At 39.1% G+C, this 20,177-nt stretch overlaps 1 protein-coding gene across 1 annotated transcript in view; it reads left to right on the top strand.

The window, feature by feature from the left end:
* The window catches only part of SUGCT (succinyl-CoA:glutarate-CoA transferase), a 1,120,941-nt gene that overhangs the window by 75,142 nt on the left and 1,025,622 nt on the right, over positions 1-20,177 (top strand). Inside the window, 1 exon segment of the mRNA XM_053662950.1 lies at positions 10,786-10,817. Within this exon segment, the coding sequence (XP_053518925.1) occupies positions 10,786-10,817 (32 nt within the window).

Genomic DNA, 20,177 nt, shown 5'->3' with positions numbered 1-20,177 from the left:
GTAGTTCTAGTAGGAGCTACATGAAGGCTAGCTGTTGCTCTTTTTGTGGTGTTAAGAGCCATTGATGATGATTGCCTAGATCTTTTAATTCATTAGGAGTTATAAATTATGATATCATAGTTCTGCTATTCCTTCTTCATATATTGGTTGGAAAATTTCTATGAAGGGAATCTTTCCCTTATCAGCTATTTGATTACCCTGAGTTATAGTTCATTTATTAAAGGCAGGATAGATGCAAATTGTTTCCATATGCGAGGGTGATTTAAGATTAAAAAAATATATCATTATTAAATCACAGAATTTAACAAATTTGATGTGTTTCAGTCCATCGAAGCTATTTTCTTTATTGATATTCAAAATGGTTTTATCTTTGGCCAGTAGGGGCCTTTTCAAGTTGACTTCTGCATCCTTTGATGACCAATAGTCTTTGATAGCTTCCTTGATTTCTGGTGTAACAAGATAACTAGGTACACTCTGTATATTTCCTGCCCCATCTTTGAATCAACCATTTCCTAAATAAATCTTAATTCCTTTTAGTAGGAAATGGTATTTAGAGACCACAGTATGGATATTAGGGATATTCATTGTTACTGGGTTAGTCTTTGCTTCTAGGCCTTTTCAGTGGACAGATAAGAAAATAAATATATTTAGAGGGGACTTCCGCCATGATGGAGGCGTAGGTGGAAATACTTTGCCTTCTCTCGAAACCAAGTTTAAAAACAACAAAGTTGTAGCAACAAAAATGCAGCCAAACCACAGAAAATTGAACTATACGGAAGTCTGACAACAATGAAGCTTTCAGCCAGACCAGTAAGAGGGGCAGAGCCAGCAACAGAGCGGGGTCGGGCAGGAAAGGTCCACCAGACCCAGCTGGGTGCTCGATCCAGACACGCAGGCAGTGGGCAGATCCCAGGTGTGGAGTAGCAGCGGATGTACCCATGGAGGGCACAAGGCAGCAGGCTGATCTTGGTCACACATTTGCGTGCAGATAAACCAGGGGAAGGAGTGAGCAGTGAGACGGACCAAGCAGGCTCCAGCGGCGGGAAGCAGCAGAGGGGACCGCTATTGTCCCTCTCTGACCACGCCCCCACATACAGTATCACAAACCAGCGACCTGGTTGGCCCTGCCCTGGTGAACATCTAAGGCTCCTCTCCTCATACATAACTGGCACTAACAGATGAAAACATTATGACTCAAGAAGAACAGCTCAAAGCCCCAGAGCCAATAACTCTAAGTGATGAAGAAATAGCCAAACTTTCAGATGCACAGTTCAAAACACTGATGATCAGGATGCTCACAGAACTGGTTGATTATAGTCACAAATTAGAGGAACATATGAAGGTTAAACTAATTGAAATGAATGGAAATGCACAGGAAACCAATAGTAATGGAAAGGAAACTGGGACTCAAATCAAGGGAGTGGATCAGAAGGAAGAAAAAAATGACCAAACAGAAAAGGATGAAGAAACAAGAATTCAAAAAAATGAGGAGAGGCTTAGGAACCTCCAGGACATCTTTAAATGTTCCAACATACAAATTATAGGGGTACCAGAAGGAAAAGAGGAACAGCCAAGAGTGGAGAATTTATTTGAACAAATAATAAAGGAGAACTTCCCCAATCTTGCAAAGGAAATAGACTTCCAGGAAATCCAGGAAGCTCAGAGAGTCCCAAAGAAGTTGGACCCAAGAAGGAACACACCAAGGCACATCATCATTACATTAGCCAAGATTAAAATGAAGGAGAGACTCCCAGAAGCAGCAAGAGCTAAGGGGACTGTCACCTACAAAGGAGTTCCCATCAGACTGTCAGCTGATTTCTCAAAAGAGACCTTACAGGCAAGAAGGGGCTGGAAAGAAGTATTCCAACTTATGAAATCCAAAGACTTACAACCAAGATTGATCTATCCAGCAAAGTTTTCATTTAGAATGGAAGGGCAGATAAAGTGCTTCCAGATAAGACCAAATTCAAGGAGTTCGTCATCACCAAGCCCTTATTATATAAGTTATTATATAAGTTAAAGCCCTTATTATATAAGTTAGAGACTTACCTAAGAAAAAGAAGATAAAAAAGATGAACAGTGGAAGGACAGCAAACTCACAGTTATTAAGAACCACACCTAAAACAAAAGCAAACTAAGAGGACAGCTAGATCAGGAGCAGAACCATAGAAATGAAGATCACATAGATGGTTAGCAACAGGGGAGTGGGAGGAGGAGAAGGGGGGAGAAGGTACAGAAAATAAGTAGCATAGATGGTAGGTAGAAAATAGATAGGGGTGAGGGCAAGAATAGTATGGGAAATATAGAATCTAAAGAACTGAGACATGTGTTCATTAACTAAAGGGGGGAATGGTGGGGGAGGGGGTGTGCAGGGTGGAGGGGAATGAAGGGGGGAATAGAACAACTGTAATGGCATAATCAATAAAATATATTTAAAAAAAGAAAAATATATTTTAAAAAATGTATCATGAGTGAATAGTTTATAATTTTAATTTAGAAACAATCTACACACCAGAAAATGAACAGAGACAGAAAAAAAGTCCAGATACATTTTGAAAGATTATGTTATTTATTGTTAAATATTTTTTGTAGTTCTCTTTATGTAAATAATCTGTTGAATAATCTGTTGTTCTAGTTTTTGTAGCTGCTGAAATGATAGCACCTAGCTAAGTATCAACTTCAGACATACCTGTTTTATTTTTTAATTTATTACCAGGATAGGTCCTAGTCTGCTTGGAAACCTCCTTCTTTCTCATCCATAATAGCCCAGTATTGACTAGGTTTTTATCTTTTTTAAAAAAATATTTTATTTATTTATTTATTTTTAGATGGGGGAAGGGAGGGAGAAAGAGAGGGATAAAAACATCAGTGTGTGGTTGCCTCATGTGCACCCCCTACTGGCGACCTGGCCTGCAACCCTGTGCCTGGACTGGGAATCGAACTGGCAACCCTATGGTTCTTAGGCTGCCACTTAACCCACTGTGCCACACCAGCTAGGGCTAGGTTTTTATCTTGAAAGGACTGTGTTGACTAGACAGACTGGGGAGGTGGGGTTCATAAGTAAAATGGAATGCACAGAGGCCCAGAGGAATGAAAAAGTCTTATATATTTCAAAAACAGTTGTACTAAGTATGAGTTGTTTTAGAGGAGTGGCAGGAGATGACATATGGAGTGGTTAGGGACCAGGGTACAAATGATTTAGTGTGTCATACTAAGGAATTATTTAGCCTGCAGGCAATTTAATAAAAATTTAATAAGGGAAATTACTTGATCAGAATTACATACTCAAAAGGCATTTATAGCCATGTGAAGAATAAACTGAGGCAGGACACCAGTAAGTAAGCTATTGCAGGGCATGAAGTTTTAGATGGATCTGTGAGTTATTTGGCAGATCAAATAATGAGGAATTAATGATCAATTGGACATGTACATAAGCTGAAGGAGAGTCCAGGATACTCTTAGGGTTTTGAATTTTTGCAAATATATGCGTGATACTTCATTCAGTGGAAAAGTGAGTGTGGAGAAGGAATGGTCTAGGTTGGTGGAATGTGAGTGTGACTGAGGTTGCTTAATGAGTTCTGTTTAGGGCATCTTCAACTTGATCTACGTTGGACTTTTGGTGGAGATATTTATACATGTACAAAAATACATCTTTATGTTTAAGGGCCCAACTGAGGTTAAAATCCTTGCTCTGCTACTTCCTATTCTTGTGACCTTGGACAGGGCACTTAACCTTCTAAGCCTCAGTTTTTATAGTTCTAGAAAAGAGATAATGGTACTTAATTCAAAGGGTTGTTGTGTGAATTATATAACCTCAGGGACAGAATTTAATAGAGTGCCTAATATACAGTAACTTAATAAACAAATGTTTTTATTCCAGATATGGGTGTTTCCAATGTCTTGTTTGGGCTATGCTATTGATGAGGTGCCCTAGTGAGAACAGAGAATGAGAAGAGAGGGGACCAAATATGGACTACTGGGGAATGTCAACAGTTGAACCTAGGAAATTTAGTTGTCTGGACCTTCCCCCTCTTTCCTTCCTGTACCCTAACCAAACATGTTATTTCAATTACTACTGGAGGAAGTACAGTTTATTCTTTGCCTTCTAGCTAAAGAATGTGTCAAGTAAGATCATTGTTAATTCTATTTCCTAAAAGCTTATTTATTTACATTTATTTGTTTTTTCAACACACATTTACTGTGATACTGGTGGACATTGTAGGTGCTGAAGATATTGCAAAGAATAAACACTTGGTCACAGTACTTATGGTGTTTACATTCCAGAGGAAAGACAGGTATTCATAAAAAATAAAAATTATCATCTGGTGATAAGTGCTATATAGAGAAAAAATATGGTAAAATGGAAGAGCACTCCTGGGAGGGTTTTATTTAGATTTAGTGGTCAGGAAAGGCTTCTTTGAGGAGGATATCTTTAAGGTCACATATTCAATAGTGGCCAGCCATGTGAAGACTGGAGGAAAAACACACTAGGTAGTGCAAATGCCTCAGAATGGGAATAAGCAGTCAGACGGACATATTCAGAGAAGTATAAGAAGGCCAGAGGAACTTGAAGAAAAGGCCAGTGGAAAAATAGATGAGATGAGGCCAGAGAGCAGGCAATGATCAAGTCCTGAAGGACTCTGTAAGCCAGAATGAATAGTTCAGATTACTCTAGGTGACTTGGAAAGTCCCTAGAAAACTTTAGGCAGGAAAGTAGTACATTCTGATTTACATTTTGGAAAGATCATTGTGATCACAAGAGGCAAGCAAGAAGTAGGGAGACCTGAAAAAAGAGGCTAATGAAGTAGTCTAGATGAAATATACTTTATTTTGTTTTCTTATTTTTGGGCCAAAAACCCATTACAAAGCTCTTAGTTGGAAGTCTCACAGGTGTCCACTGCAAGAGAATTATTCTGATAATGGAGGTGCAATGGGCCTGAAGCAGATAGATAAGAGGCAGTGATTTTCAACTGTTTATTAGCTAGGGGTGCATGGACAGGGTTCTCAGAATATAAGCATATGTTCAATTGCTTTTTCTAGGAAGAGTTCATAGCTTATTCTCAGTTTGTCAAAGAGAACTTTGACCTCCAAAGGAGAGTATTGAGAGCTGTCAGAGGTATCATAGATATTATAAAAAACAAAAGCACTAATAGAGTTCTTGCTTTATTAATAGCTCATAAATTAAGGAGAAAAATGAAGCACAGTGTTAGACACGAGAAGAAAAATTAGTGAAATCAGAAGTGGGTAGGTCAGATCATCTGGTATTCAGGGCAAATTAAAAGATACCATGATCAAGTGGGATTCATTCTAGGGATGTAAGGATGATACAATATTTGCAAATAAATAAATGTAGTACATCACATAAATAAAAGGAAAGACAAAAATCACACGATCATACCAATAGATGTGGAAAAAGCATTTGATAAGGTACAGCAACAATTTATGATTAAACACTCAGTAAAGTGGGAGTAGAGGAAGCATTACTCAACATAATAAAGGCCATATATGAAAGACCTACAGCCAACATCATTGTCAATGAACAAAAACTAAAAGCTTTCTCACTAAGATCAGGTATGAGACAAGGGTGTCTGCGTTCACCACTCCTATTCAACATAGTATTCAAGTCCTAGTGGTAATGATCAAACAAGAAAAAGAAATAAAAGGCATCCAAATTGGAAAGGAAGATGTAAAACTCATTGTTTGCAGATGATATGATAGTGTACACACAAAGCCTGAGACTCCACCAAAAAACTACTTGACATAATAACTGAATTTGGCAAAACAGCAGGGTACAAAGTCAATATTCAGAAATCAAAGTCATTTTTGTACACCAGCAAAATATCAGAATCAGAAATAAGGAAAAAAATCCCATTTGATATAACAACAAGAAAAATAGAGTATCTGGGAATAAACCTTCACAAGGAGCTGAAAAACCACTCAGAAAATTACACAACACTGAAGATGGAAATTAAGGAAGACACAAACAAATGGAAACATATACTATGTTCATGGATTGGAAGAATTAACATTATCAAAATGTCCATACTACCCAAAGCAATTTATAGATTTATTGCAATCCCTATTAAATTACCAATGACTTATTTCACAGATACAGAACAAACATTTCAAAAATTTATATGGAACCATAAATGACTCCGAATAGCTGCAGCAATTTGAAAAAGAAGAACAAAGTAGGAGGGATCACTGTACCTGATATCAAACTATATTACAAGTCCACTATAATCAAAACAGTCTGGTAACTGGTATAAGAACAGGCACATTGACCAATGGAACAGAACAGAGAGCCCAGAAATAAAGCCAAGTTTCTATAGTCAATTAATATTTGACAAAGGGGGCAGGAGCATAAAATGCAGTAAAAATAGCCTCTTCAACAGATGGTGTTGGGAGATCAGGAGAGCTATATGTAAAAAAAGTGAAGCTAGACCACCAACTTATACCATAAACAAAAATAAACTCAAGATGAATAAAAGACTTAAATATAAGTTGTGACACCATAACAGTTGTATGGTGAGAGCATAGGCAGGAAAATCTCAGACATTCCACGCAGCAATATTTTCACCACTATGTCTCCTACAGCAAGGGGTATAGAGGAAAGAATAAAGAAATTGGGCTTATCAAAAGCTTTGCATTATTAAAATAAAAAGGTTTTGCATGGCTAAAGAAAACACCAGTGAAATGAAAGGGGAACCAACTGTATGGCAAAACATATTTGTCAATGATACCTCAGACAAGGGTCCAACTCTTTTGGGACTCTCTGAGCTTCCTGGAAGTCTATTTCCTTTCCCAGATTTGGGGCATTCTCCTTCATTATTTTTTCAAATAAGTTTCAATTTCTTGCTGTTCCTCTTATTTTTTGGCACCCCTATGATTTGGAAGTTGGAATGTTTAAAGTTGTCTCAGAGGTTCCTAAGCCTCTCCTCATTTTTTTGAATGCTTGTTTCTTCATTCTGTTCTGGTTGAATGTTTATTTTTTCCTTCTGCTCCAAATTGTTGATTTGAGTACCAGTTTCCTTCCTTTCACTGGTGGTTCCCTGTCTATTTTTATTTGTTTTAATTTCAAAGGCTTTACTTTTTTCTCTATTTTGTGACCATACTCAGCCATTTCTGTGAGCATCTTGATTACCAGTGTTTTGAACTCTGCATCTGACACTTTGGCTATCTCTTCATCACTTAGTTGTTTTTTTCCTTAATATTTATTTATTTATTTATTTATTTATTTTTCAAGTACAGTTTTCTGCCTTTTACTCCCTTCTTGGCCCAACCTCTCGTGATCCCCACCTCCCTCCCATTTTTACCACCCTTAGCTTTAACTTTTAAAGAAAGAGTGTTTCACTGAAAAAGGTAATAAATTAAAAGAGCTCATATTCTTGTTTTTCAGGCAGTAAGGTGATGTAAAACTATCAAAGATAATTAAAAAGTTTGAGAGCCATTGGACAAAAAAATGCCATTTAAATATACCCATTTCTTTTTTAAAATTTTATTTAGTTATTTTTCAAGTACAGTTTTTTTGTCTATTTCTCCCATCCAAGCCCCACCCCCCCACCCAGTGCTCCCCACCTCCCTCCCATTTCCTCCTCCCCTAGTCCTCATCCCTGTGTCTTTCATACTTGTTCCTCCAAATCCCTCCCCTTTTTCCCCCTTAAATTCCCTTCCCTCTCTTCTCTGGTCACTACCCCCTTGTTCTCTACTTCAGTGTCTTTGTTTTTATTCTGCTTGCTTGTTTGTTTTGTTGTTTTTCTTGAGTTTTTATCTGTTTTTTCATTTAGGCCATATTTCTTTGTCTCAGCACACCTGTTACACTGTAAGATGTGGAACCTTAGGTATTCTCCAGGTTGGGGAAATGAATGTCACTGCATTGTAGCACTGTGTGTAGTGGAGGGGTCATAGAGGGAACAATTCTGCTTGCTCCGCTCTCAGTTGGCTTTTAGTCACTTCCCCTGCCACCAAGAAGCAAATTGGGCCCTTCAGGTGCTGATTCACAGGTGCATGGGTTTGTGTATATTCTAGGACCCTGTTGGTCTTTCCAATGAAGTCTTCTGTGAGGCTGGGAGTTTCTCCCACTGTGCAACCCCCACAGGTTTTCACCACTAGAGGTTTTGAGGATTTATTTCCCTGTACTGAAACCCTGGGTTGCAGTCCGTGTTGTTCCCCAGTTTTTTGTCCCTGTTTATGTGCACACAAATTTGGGACCTCCAGCCTCTGGCTCACCCACCTGTTCCTCCAGCCTCCAACTTGCTGTGTGTCCTCTCTGCCCCATCTGCCTGTCTCTGCCCCTCATATTGGTCTGGATGAATGTTTCTTGTTTAACTCCTTGGTTGTCAGACTTCCATACAGTTCAATCTTCTGGCAGTTCTGATTATTTTTTGTTTTGAAATTTGTTGTGTCCTTCTTTTTGTTGTGTGAGGAGGCAGAGTGTATCAGTGTATGCCTCTTTCTTGGCCAGAAGACCTATGTGAGAATTTTTATGGTAAAACTTAAAGGTGAGACATGTTGTGAAACTTTTTATGCCATCGAAAATGAAAAATATAATTTAATATTGAATTATTTTAATTTCTTCATACCAAATGATAATTTTATCTGGGGATGTTGTTTTATATAATACCAACCTTTTATCTTTTTCTTTTTGTTTTAAACATTTTTTATCAATTATGCCATTACATTTGTTCTATTCCCCCTTCCGTTCCCCTCCACCCTGCCTCCCCCTGCCCCACCATTCCCCCCTTTAGTTCTTGAACACGTTTCTCAAGTTCTTTAGATTCTGTATTTCCCCTACTATTCTTATCCTCCCCCCCATCTATTTTCTATCTACTGTCTGTGCTACTTATTTTCTGTACCTTCTCCCCCTTCTTCTCCCACTCCCCTATTACTAATCCTCCATGTGATCTTCATTCCTATGGTTCATTCCTGATCTAGCTATCCTCTTAATTTGCTTTTGTTTTAGGTGTGGTTGTTAATAACTGTGAGTTTGCTGTCCTTTCACTGTTCATATTTTTTATCTTCTTTTTCTTAGATAAGTCCCTTTAACATTTCACATAATACGGGCTTGGTGATGATGAACTCCTTGAATTTGGTCTTATCTGAGAAGCACTTTATCTGTTCTTCCATTCTAAATGAAAACTTTGCTGGATAGAGCAATCTTGGTTGCAGGTCTTTGGTTTTCATGACTTGTAATACCTCTTTCCAGCCCCTTCTTGCCTGTAAGGTCTCTTTTGAGAAATCCACTGACAGTCTGATGCGAACTCCTTTGTAGGTGACAGTCCCCTTAGCTCTTGCTGCTTCTAGTATTCTCTCCTTCATTTAATCTTGGCTAATGTAATGATGATGTGCCTTGGTTTGTTTCTTCTTGGGTGCAACTTCTTTGGGACTCTCTGAGCTTCCTGGATTTCCTGGAAGTCTATTTCCTTTGCCAGATTGGGGAAGTTCTCCTTTATTATTTGTTCAAATAGGGTTTCCACTTGTGGCTGTTCCTCTTCCCCTTCTGGTATGCCTATAATTCAAATGTTGGAACATTTAAAGACGTCCTGGAGGTTCCTAAGCCTCTCCTCATTTCTTTGAATTCTTGTTTCTTCATTCTTTTCTGTTTGGTCATTTTTTCCTTCCTTCTGGTCTACTCCCTTGATTTGAGTCCCAGTTTCCTTTCCATTACTGTTGGTTTCCTGTGTATTACCATTCATTTCAATTGGTTTAGCTTTCATATGTTCCTCTACTTTGTGACTATAATCAACCAGTTCTGTGAGCATCCTGATCACTAGTGTTTTGAACTGTGCATCTGAAAGTTTGGCTATTTCTTCATCACTTAGCTTTATCAGTCTGGGGCTCTGAGTTGTTCTTGAGCCATTTTTGGTCTGTTTGTGCCCGTTAAGTATGAGGAGCTGAGCCTTAGTTGTTTACCAGGGTGGGGCCACTCAGGTCGCTGGTGTGTGACACTGTATGTGGGGGTGGGGTCAGAGAGGGAGCAATGGCAGTCCTGTCTGCTCGCCAGTCCGTCCCACTGCCCAGGCCAGTTTGTCCGAGTGGAAATGTGCCAGCCCGCCGCCTTGCACTGTGCGGTCTCAATGCTCACCTCTTCACTGTTTTATCTGCACACAAATGCTCCACCGACTGCAGACAGCCAGCTGCGCCTCTTCCCCATGTCTGCCCGTAGCCAGCCCAAACCACACCTGGGATCTGCGCCTTCGGCTGCTTGCGCACCACCTGGTCAGGGATCTTTTTTGCCAACCTACTCCGCTGCTGGCTTCGCTCCTCTCACCGGTTTAGCTGAGCATTTAGTTGTCTTTGGACTCCATATTGTCGATTTTCTGTGTGGTTTGGTTGTGTTTATTGTTGTTAAAACTTTCTTTTTAGATTTGGTTGTGCGCGGACGCAAGGTGTTTCCACCTACTCCTCCATCTTGGCGGAAGTCCTCGCCAACCTCTTTTCTTGACTTATTGAGGAATAATTGACAAAGTTGTATATGTATATACACACACACACATATATGTACACACACATGTATATATTAGCAAGACCCCCCCAAAACTTCTGGAAGGTAGGCCCCTTGTACTACAGGCTTTCTGTGCTAGGTGAGTGTTCTAGGAACCCATCTGTACCAGTGTACCAGCTAGTGTTGTGAGAAGCTGTGTTTGGCTTCAGTGAATTTTTTTGAAGACTCTTTGAACGTGTTTGCCTATTTCATGATGGGTGATTCATGAGCATACCTGCCCTTGCCCCACCCTTCCTATTTACCCCATGTTTCCCTGAGTGGCTTTTTTTTTGTTTCCCCAGATGAAAGAAGTCCTCAAAGGAAAATGTTTTGCTGATGTGAAAGAGGTAAAACAAAAAATGCAGAGTGCTACAATTAGAATTGATGAGTTCAAAAACTGTTTTTTCCTTTATTTTTATTTTATTTTTGTTTTATGTTATTTATTTTATTTTATTTTTAAATTGTTGTTCTAGTACAATTGTCTCTATTTTCCTCCTACCACTCCCACTGCCCCACCCATCCCCACCTCCTATTCTCAATCCTACCCCGTTCGGCTCTGTCTACATGTCCTTTATATATGTTCTTTGACTACCCTTCTCCTTTTCCCTCCATTATCTCCTCCCACCTCCCCTCTGGTTGCTATTTGCTCTTTATTTCAATGTCTTTTTATATTTTGTTTGCTTGTTTGTTTTGGGAATTAGGTTCCACTTATATGTGAGATCATTTGGTATTTGTCTTTCACTGCCTGGTTTATTTCACTTAGCATAATGCTCTCCAGATTCATCCATGCTGTCACAAAGGTTAGAAGCTCCTTCTTTCTTTCTGCTGCATAGTATTCCATTTGAGCAGTGGAAGAAAGGTCTCAATACATATATTGCATCAGATGGGGAGTACTTTTAAGGTGACTGAAGTTTAAACATGTAAATATACTATTTTTTTATAAATGAATTGTTTTCTTGGGATCCCCCCACAGATATATATTTTTTCCAAGCTAAACTCAGGTTTATTAAACCTATGTGTGTGTGTGTGTGTGTGTGTGTGTATGTGTGTGTGTGTGCACAAGCACATACTTCAGGCCTGAGTCACTACCTGATTGAGCTGATGAGGAATTAATTTCTGCTTCTTGTTTGAAGTGTAGATCCATCATGGTCAGATGAACACCAGGGAGGGGTTATCCATCAGAGATTCCTTAATGCTGGGGTCCCACTTCTCTGCTACTCGTATAGTTCTCAAGCTCCAGTTGAAGGCTGTGACATAGCAGCTGAGCTTCCTATGCTGGTCCCCAGGGAACTCCCTGTAAAGGAAGAAATCTGTGAGTTCTGTGAAATCTGTGAAATCTGTGAAATCTGTGAGTTCTGAGAAATCTGTGAAATCTGTGAGGTTGGGAGACTCTGGGGGTCCCTCACTGTCTGTGTTCTCCTTTGTGGATTCCACATATGGGTCCTTGCCATTCTCTGGTAAGGGGGCTGCCTTTGTTTTTTCTGCCCAGCCACCCTTCTTGGCTATTCTTCAGTGTTTACAGAATCTTCTGCTGCATTGTCCTGTTCTTTTGACCACTTCTCCTCAGTGTGGATATCTTCCTGGGACCCTGGTCAGGCTGGTTTGGTCTCTTCTGAAGTTGGATGTATCTGGAGTAAGCTGGATCTGGCTGTCTGAGGGGGCTTGGTTTTGGTCTGGCAACACTTCTGGGGAAATTTGGCACTTCATTCCCGCCGCTTTCTCCCCATCCTTGCTGCTGGAGTCTGGCGTTGTTCTGAGGTACCTTTGGGAGGGCAGCTGCCACTCATGTGGTGACAGTCTAGCATCCACTCTGTATACAATGTGACCTCTGAGACCTAAGACCTGGCTGTGCTTCTGGGCCTTGGAAAAGGCACAGATAAAGTGGGTACTGTCTGGAGTCCAGTCTGGCCAGTACTTGACCCCCAGCTCTAGGGCCTTGTCCCAGAGATCCCAGAAGAGGGTTTTTTTGGAAGCCACTCAGCAGCACCACCACAACACCCTTAAGGATCTTCCCCAGCTCCTGTGGAAGGATCTTCCCCAGCAGCTGTGGGCCAGCTCTGGGTCTCTATATTTTTGAAGTGTACGAAGTGTACAGCATGATAATTTAGTTTATATATATGTGTGCATGTGTGTGATGCAGTCACCAGCAGGGCAGTGTCCACTGCATTGTGGATTAGATATGAGACAAATTCACACAGGAAAAGGGATGGCATGGCCACTCTCTCAAGGGGAGAGCACCTTGGAGTGTCTTAGTCACTCTCTCAAGAAGATAGCTCACCGACCCTTGCCCTGACAAGCTTTTATTGTTTTTCTAGGCACATTACATGATGGTCCTCATTTACTATGCAGAAGTTTGCTTTAGGTGGTTACCTTTTACAGAAAAAAAAGAGGATGCCACTAATCACATAATAGAAGAAGGATATTTGCAAATGCAAAGAGAAAAGTGGTTGAACTGGCTACACTCATCCTTGGAAGGTTTAGCATAGATTTTAGGAAGTTACTTTAAAGATATGCAGTAAATGTTTGCTGCCTCAATTCAGGGTGAGGGAGTTTTAGCAAAAAGCAAGTCTCAAAGTAGGCCTGTTTGCAATGCAGGCCTGATTCCCCACAGGAGAACCTATCTGTGGGCATGGGTCCTGTCTGTGCCCATGCCACACAGAACAGTCTCCTATAGTTGTGAAATGATTAACACAATTCAATTAATTAATACATCTGTGTACCTTACATAGTTAACTTTTTGAGGGGAAGGCATGAAAATGCTCAATATATACTCCAGGAAAGTTTCAACTATATAATTCCATATTATTAATTATAGTTGCCATGCTGTACATCAGATCCTGAGATGTTATTCATCTGAAAACTGAAAGTTTGTACTCTTTGACCAACCTCTACCCATTTTCCCAGCCTCTGGCAAACACCATTTTACTTTCTGTTTCTATGAGATTAGCTTTTTTGGTTTATTTGTTTTAGATTCCACTTGTAAGTGGTACCATACGGTATATGCCTTTCTCTGTTTGGTTTATTTCACTTAGTATAATGCCTTTCTAGTTCATCCATGTTGTTGCAAATATTTCATTCTTTTTTATGGTGGAATAATATTTCATTGTATATGTATATAAACATTTTCTGTGTCCATTCATCCATCGAGAGATACTTAGGTGGTTTTCATATCTTTGTTATTGTGAATAATGATGCAGTGAAAATGGAAGTACAGATATCTTTTTGGCATATTGATTTTATTTCATTTTGATGTACACCCAGAAACAGGATTGCTGGATAATATTATAGTTCTATTTTTTAATTTTCTCAGGAATTGCTATATTGTTTTCTGTAATAGCTGTACCATTTTACATTTCTGCCAACAATGTTCAAGGGTTTCCTTTTTTCCAAAACCTCGCCTACATTTGTTATCTCTTATTTTTGATAACAGCCATCCCAATAGGTGTGTGGTGATAGTGCACTGTGGTTTCGATTTGCATTTTCCTGAAGAGTAGTGAAATTGAGCACTTGTTTTCATATACCTAAGGCCCATTTTTTGTGTTCTTTAAAAAATATCTATTCATGTTTTTTTAAATCAGATTATTTGTCATTTTGCTGTTGAATCGTATAAGTTCCTTATATCTTGCATATTAACCCTTTATTAGATATATGCAAATATTTTTCCCATTCTATAGGTTTCTTTTTTGTCTTTCAATAAAAACATTTATTTATTTATCTTTTTTTTGCCATTTTATCCCTTTCTATTTTTCACAGTTGATATACAATACTATATCCTAGTGACCAGATACTACATAACTCATCAAGTGGTCATCCCAATAAATCCTGCACCCATCTGATACCCAGCTTTGCTGGGTAGAGTAATTTTGGTTGTAAGTCCTTGCTTTTTATCACCTTGAATATTTCTTGCCATTCCATTCTGGCCTGCAAAGTTTTGTTGAGAAATCAAGTAACAGTCTTACAGGAGCTCCCTTGTAGGTAGCTAACAGTTTTGCTCTTGCTGTTCTTAAGATTATATCTTTATCTTTAACCTTTTGCTCTTTAATTATGATGTGTCTTGGTTGGGGCATTTTTGGGTTCATCTTGTTTGGGACTCTGCACTTCCTGGACTTGTATTCACTTTTCCTTCACCAGGTTAGGGAAGTTTTTCATCATTATTTTTTTATTTTAAAATTTTTAGAAGGAATTTTAATTTCATTTTTTTAAAAGAATTTTATTTATTTATTTATTTATTAGAGAGAGGGGAAGGCGGGCAGAAAGAGAGAGAGAAACATCAATATGTGATTGCCTCTCATGTGGCCCCACTGGGGAGCTGGACCGTAACTCAGGCATATGCCCTGACTGGGAATTGAACCCGCTAGCCTTTGGTTTGCAGCCCGTGCTCAGTCCACTGAGCTATACCAGCCAGGGCCCATCATTATTTTTGATAATAGGTTTTCAATTTTTTTCTCTCTTTTCTCCTGGTACCCCATACGATGTGAGTGTTTGAGTGCTTAAGGTTATCTCAGAGGCTTGTTACACTGTGTTAATATTTTGGATTCTTTTCTCTTTTTGCTGCTCTGATGAGGTGGTTTTTTTTTTTTTTTGCTTTCTTATATTCCAAATCTCTGATTTGATTCTTGACTTCATCTACTCTACTGTTGATTCCCTGTAAATTATTCTTCATTTTAGTTAGTGTATCCCTCATTTCTGACTGGTTCTTTTTTATGGTTTCTATGTCCTTTTTCATGCTGTTGAAGTTCTCAGTAAGTTCCCTGAGCATCATTATAACCATTGTTTTAAACTCTGTTCTGCTAGTTTGCTTGCCTCCATTTCATTTTTTTTTTTCTGTACAGATTTCTCCTGTTCTTTCATTTGAGACCTGTTCTTTTTATCTTTCTATTCTTGGCTTAGGCTTCCCTAAGTTTGCTTTTATATATTAGATAGAGCTCCTATGCCTTCCAGGTGGTATACTGGCCTTGTATATTAGGTGTTCTTAGAACCCAGTGGCACAGATGTTCCAGTTACCTGACTTGGGTGCTGCAGGTGAACCCCTGTGTGGGCTGTGTGCACTGTCCTGTTGTAGTTGAGCCTTGATTGCTGTTGGTGTGTTATTAATTATGTTATGTTAAATACTAAACTAATAGAATGAAAAGCTTAACTTTTTCTCAAATTGACATTTTTGCCCCCCCCCCTTTTTTAACTGGAGCAGACCTAATTGCTGTACCATAGAGGGTGGAGGTTGATTCTGACTAGGTAATTTTTTAGGGATAGGAAAAACTATCTAAGGTGTGCAAGTAGACATTTTACTATGGCATAAATTACTTTCTAGATAGAGACTTCAGTTTGGAATTTCAGATTTCAATGGCATACTTGGGAAAATGGTTAACTTGAAACAGTGTTTGGAGATTTTTTTTCTCTTAGACACAATTAAAGAGGTGTACATACATAAAGACATCAATATGTGTTTATGAATGGTAAAATACTCTGTATGGATTTTCAAAACTGGTTTTGCATCACAGTCAGAATTTTAGTGGTTATATTAAAGGGTAAAACAACTCTCTCAAAATAAATGACATATCTCCTTAAGAGAGAAACAAATATTATTGAAACAAACTGAAAATCTTCTTTCCCCTAATTTTGTATCTCTAAAGAACCTGAGGTAAGTTAAGTGACTGGCTAAAAGTTGAACATCTAATAAGTATAGAAGCCATGAAGATTTCATAGGTACATGACCTATGCAGTCATAAAGGGTAATAGACTTAGTTTAAATGTTCTGTTGTTGCCTTGAAATTCTCAATAATTTTGAACAAGAGGCCCTACATTTTTCATTTTGTAGCAGTACTTACAAATTATGTAGCCAGGTCTAGATTCGGGACTCTACTTTTATTTCCTGATCTCTACATAGATTGCTTTACTTACATGTCAATTATTAATTAATTAGTTTTGGGAAGAAATATCTTGTAGAGTATTATAGAGTTTAATTCTCTTCTGACACCTGACACAAGGATTCACAATGTTGAAGTCCGTGGTTTTGTGGTCCTCTGGAGGTGTGAGGTGGTGGTAAGTGGAATCACTGGTAATGCTGTTTCAAAGTGAGGGTGCAGTAAGTACAAACTAATGCATATATTCTTGCCATTTTGGGTATATGTCTGTATTTATTGTTTATGTTGCTCTTTGAGACTGTGAGTTTCATGAATCCAGGGATAATGTTTGTGCTTGGTTACAGTGCTATCCTCAAAGCCCACTCTAGTATTTCTCAAATAGCAGACTCAATCTTTTGAGATCAGTTAGAGAAACTCTGTTACTAATGGGTATATTTCATGGTTCCTAGGTTTGCTTGGGAAGATTAGAAAAAGATAGAAAACTGAGAGAAAGAAGCAAGGTGGCAGAGGAGTGAATGAAAGCCACACTGACCTCCTCTCAGGACTAATCTGGAATTACAACTAAATTGTGGAGAAATCACCCAGAATAAACAACTGAAGAATAGGAAGAGAAAAGCCTTATAACCTCAGGCAGACAGAAGAATCATCTTCAGCACTAACTGACTGGTAAAGAATGTGGTGGAAACTTGAGAAGGCTGGCTGGGCACCCAGAGGTGGCCGTGCTGGTGGGATAATTAAGCAGTTGGTTGGATTCCCCTGAGAAGCATAGGGTTTAAACCTAAGCTGGGATCCCCAACCTAGAGCATCAGAGACCAAAAGGTACATAGACAACAACTAGCGGCAAAAAGCAGCAGGGTTTCTCTCTGCCAGAGATGGGCAGCTGGAGATGCAAAGAGCCATTTATAGAGCCAACACACAAATTTTCACTTGCAGCCACTTAGGCTGGTCTCTGGCAAAGGAGGGGCACAGTGGGTTGGAGATGCCTGAAGGGAGATGGAGGATGGGAGATTTGGGGAGAAAACTGAGAGGGTAGGTTCTGGGGTCCCAGTGCCGAGTCATCCCTCATACAGTAGCAGCCATCCTGTTTAGGCAGACCATTGCCCTCCAAGTAGCAGCAGCCTAAGGAGAAATAATAGCCCCAACACCAGGAGGTATTCTGCCTGGCCCTATGGTGCTTAAGTCTGACTGCTGTGTGCAGAGTGACTAGATTGCAGATAGCCACAGACAGTAGATCCCTGGAAGTCTCAAATAGGTTGTCTAAGGTCAGATGGGGTCAACATCTGATATCACCAGAGACATATCCAGAAAGAAAAAAATAGTGGTATATACTAGAGGCCACAGAGATGAAATCTACTATGGTCTTTTCCATGATTAGTGATACTTTCTTTCCTACATAATTTTTAAAGATTCATTTCTTGTCCAATCAAGTTTGTGCATATTAAGGCACTAGATTTTATACTATAGTTTGTTTCTCTTCTTTCTCATAATAGTATCAATCTCTTTACATCCTTATTAATACTGATTTGTTTGCTGTTGATAGTGGGATTGCAAGGGGGAGTTATTTTTGTGGATTTGGGTTTGTTCCCTGGGCTTTGTGGTTTTGTCTGGCAGCGCCTGCACAACAGCATACAAGACATGGTGAACAGAGTGACCCTCAGTCAACCAGCTGGAAGGAAGGACTCACCAAAGAATGATCTAACAATAATCAAATCCCAATTAAATTGAGAGCCAACATAGTTGGCAAAAAGGACATCCCAAGAGCATCAAGTTCAGATCAGTGAAATCATACCACTGAATCTCACAGGTCTCCAACCATAGAAGTTCACACCACAAATTCAGGGAGTCAAAACAGATTAATTTAAGAAGCAGAAGGAAACAAGAGGAGTTGAACAAATAATGGGAAGACAAAGAAGCAACTCCCAAATGAAAGGAAAGAAGGAATCCTCAGAAAGAGTGCTAAATGAAATAGATGCAAGTCAACCACCAGTTATTGATTTCAAAACAGTGGTTATGATGAAGCTCAATGAGCTAAGTGAGAATTACCAAAAACTACAGGGAAGGTACATGGAATTTACTGCGAATTATACCAGCATGAAGAATGGCACAGAAACAATAAACAAGAGTCAAGAGGAAATGAAAAAACAATTTCTGAATTAAAGAACACAGTGGAAGGAATTAAAAACAGGCTAGATGAAGCACAGGGTCAAATTAGTGAGGTGGGGGACAAGGTAGAAAAATATTCCCAGAAAGAGCAAAAAAAGGAAAAAGAAACTAAAAAAGAACAAAGAAGGATTAAGGAGAATGCAGGAAAACATGAAATGTAACAAGTTCAAATCGTAGGAATACCAGAAGGAGAAGAAAAGGAGCAAGGGATAGAAAACCTGTTTGAAAAAATAATGATGGACAACTTTCTGAACTTGGAGAGGGGAAAAACCATGCAAGTTCATGAAGCACAGAGGGTCCTAATCAAGGTCAACCCAAAGAGGCCTACTCCAAGACTCATCATAATTAAAATGCCAAGTTTTAAACATAAGAGAGAATCTTAAAAGAAGCAAGGGAGAAACAAGAAGTACCATACAAAGGAGCTCTGATAAGGCCAGCAACTGCTTTCTTAACAGAAATAGTTCAAGCCAAGAGAGCATGGCAAGAATAATCCTAAGTAATGAAAAGCAAAGGTCTGCAAACAAGATTATTCTACCCAACAAGGCTCTTCATTAAAATGGAAGGTAAAATAAGGAGTTTCCCAGGCAAACACAGGCTGAAAGAATACATCTGCACCAAAGCAACACTGCAAGATATACTAAAGGGACTTCTGTAAGAGGAGGGAAAAGAGTGAGGAAGAGAGTAACACAGGTACAAAGGGGGAAAAATTAATCAATAGCTATCAATAATAACCTTAAATTTTAAAGGATAAATGCTCCAAACAAAAGATATAGGGTAGCTGAATGAGTAAGAAAACATGCCCTGACATATGCTACCTACAAGAGATCCACCTAAGAATAAAATACCTACACAGACTAAAAGTTAAGAGTTGGAAAAAATATTCAAAGCCAAGGGACAGGAGAAATATACTGGGGTAGCAATACTTATATCATACAACATAGACTTCAAAACAAAATCCATGAAACGAGACTCAAAAGGATATTTCATAATACTCAAAGGAAGAATCCATCAGGAAACTACAAACATTGTAAACATATATGCACCCAACACAGGAGCACCCAAATACATAAGGAAAATCTTGGAAGACTTCAAGAAAGATATAGACAGCAACATACTTATAGTAGGGGATTTTAACACTGCATTGTGAACAATGGACAGATCTTCCAAAGAATCAACAAGGACATTGTGGCACTGAATGACACACTAGATCAAAGGCAGTAACTGATATATACAGAACCTTTCACCCCAAAGAAGCACAATATATGTTTTTTTTTCAGATGCACATGTAACATTTTCAAAGGCAGACCACATGATAGGATACAAAACAAGCCTCAAAAAATTCAACAAAATTGAGTCTGGCCAAAATGGAGGTGTAGGTGGAAATACTGTACCTCCGCCCACAACCAAATTGAAGGACAACAAAGATTTAGAAACAAAAACATAACCAAAACAAACAGAAAATTGAACTGTATGGAAGTCAAACAACAATGAACCATTCATCCAGACTGGTAAGAGGGGCGGAGTTGGCGGCTGGTGAAGAGAAGTCCTGTCAGGAAGAGGCAGTGGCTGGCAGAACTGGGTGCGGGGACAAATTGAGCAAACTCAGTGAGGCACGCAAGGCTACTGGCTGACCTCGGAAATGTTGAAACCAGAAAAATAGAGAATAAAAT

This window comes from Artibeus jamaicensis, unplaced genomic scaffold (genome assembly GCF_021234435.1).
Source record: "Artibeus jamaicensis isolate MK-2021 breed Jamaican fruit bat unplaced genomic scaffold, CSHL_Jam_final contig_311, whole genome shotgun sequence".
NCBI lineage: Eukaryota > Metazoa > Chordata > Mammalia > Chiroptera > Phyllostomidae > Artibeus > Artibeus jamaicensis.
Note: the sequence above shows the minus strand (reverse complement) of the source record. Positions and strands in the feature narration are given on the sequence as shown.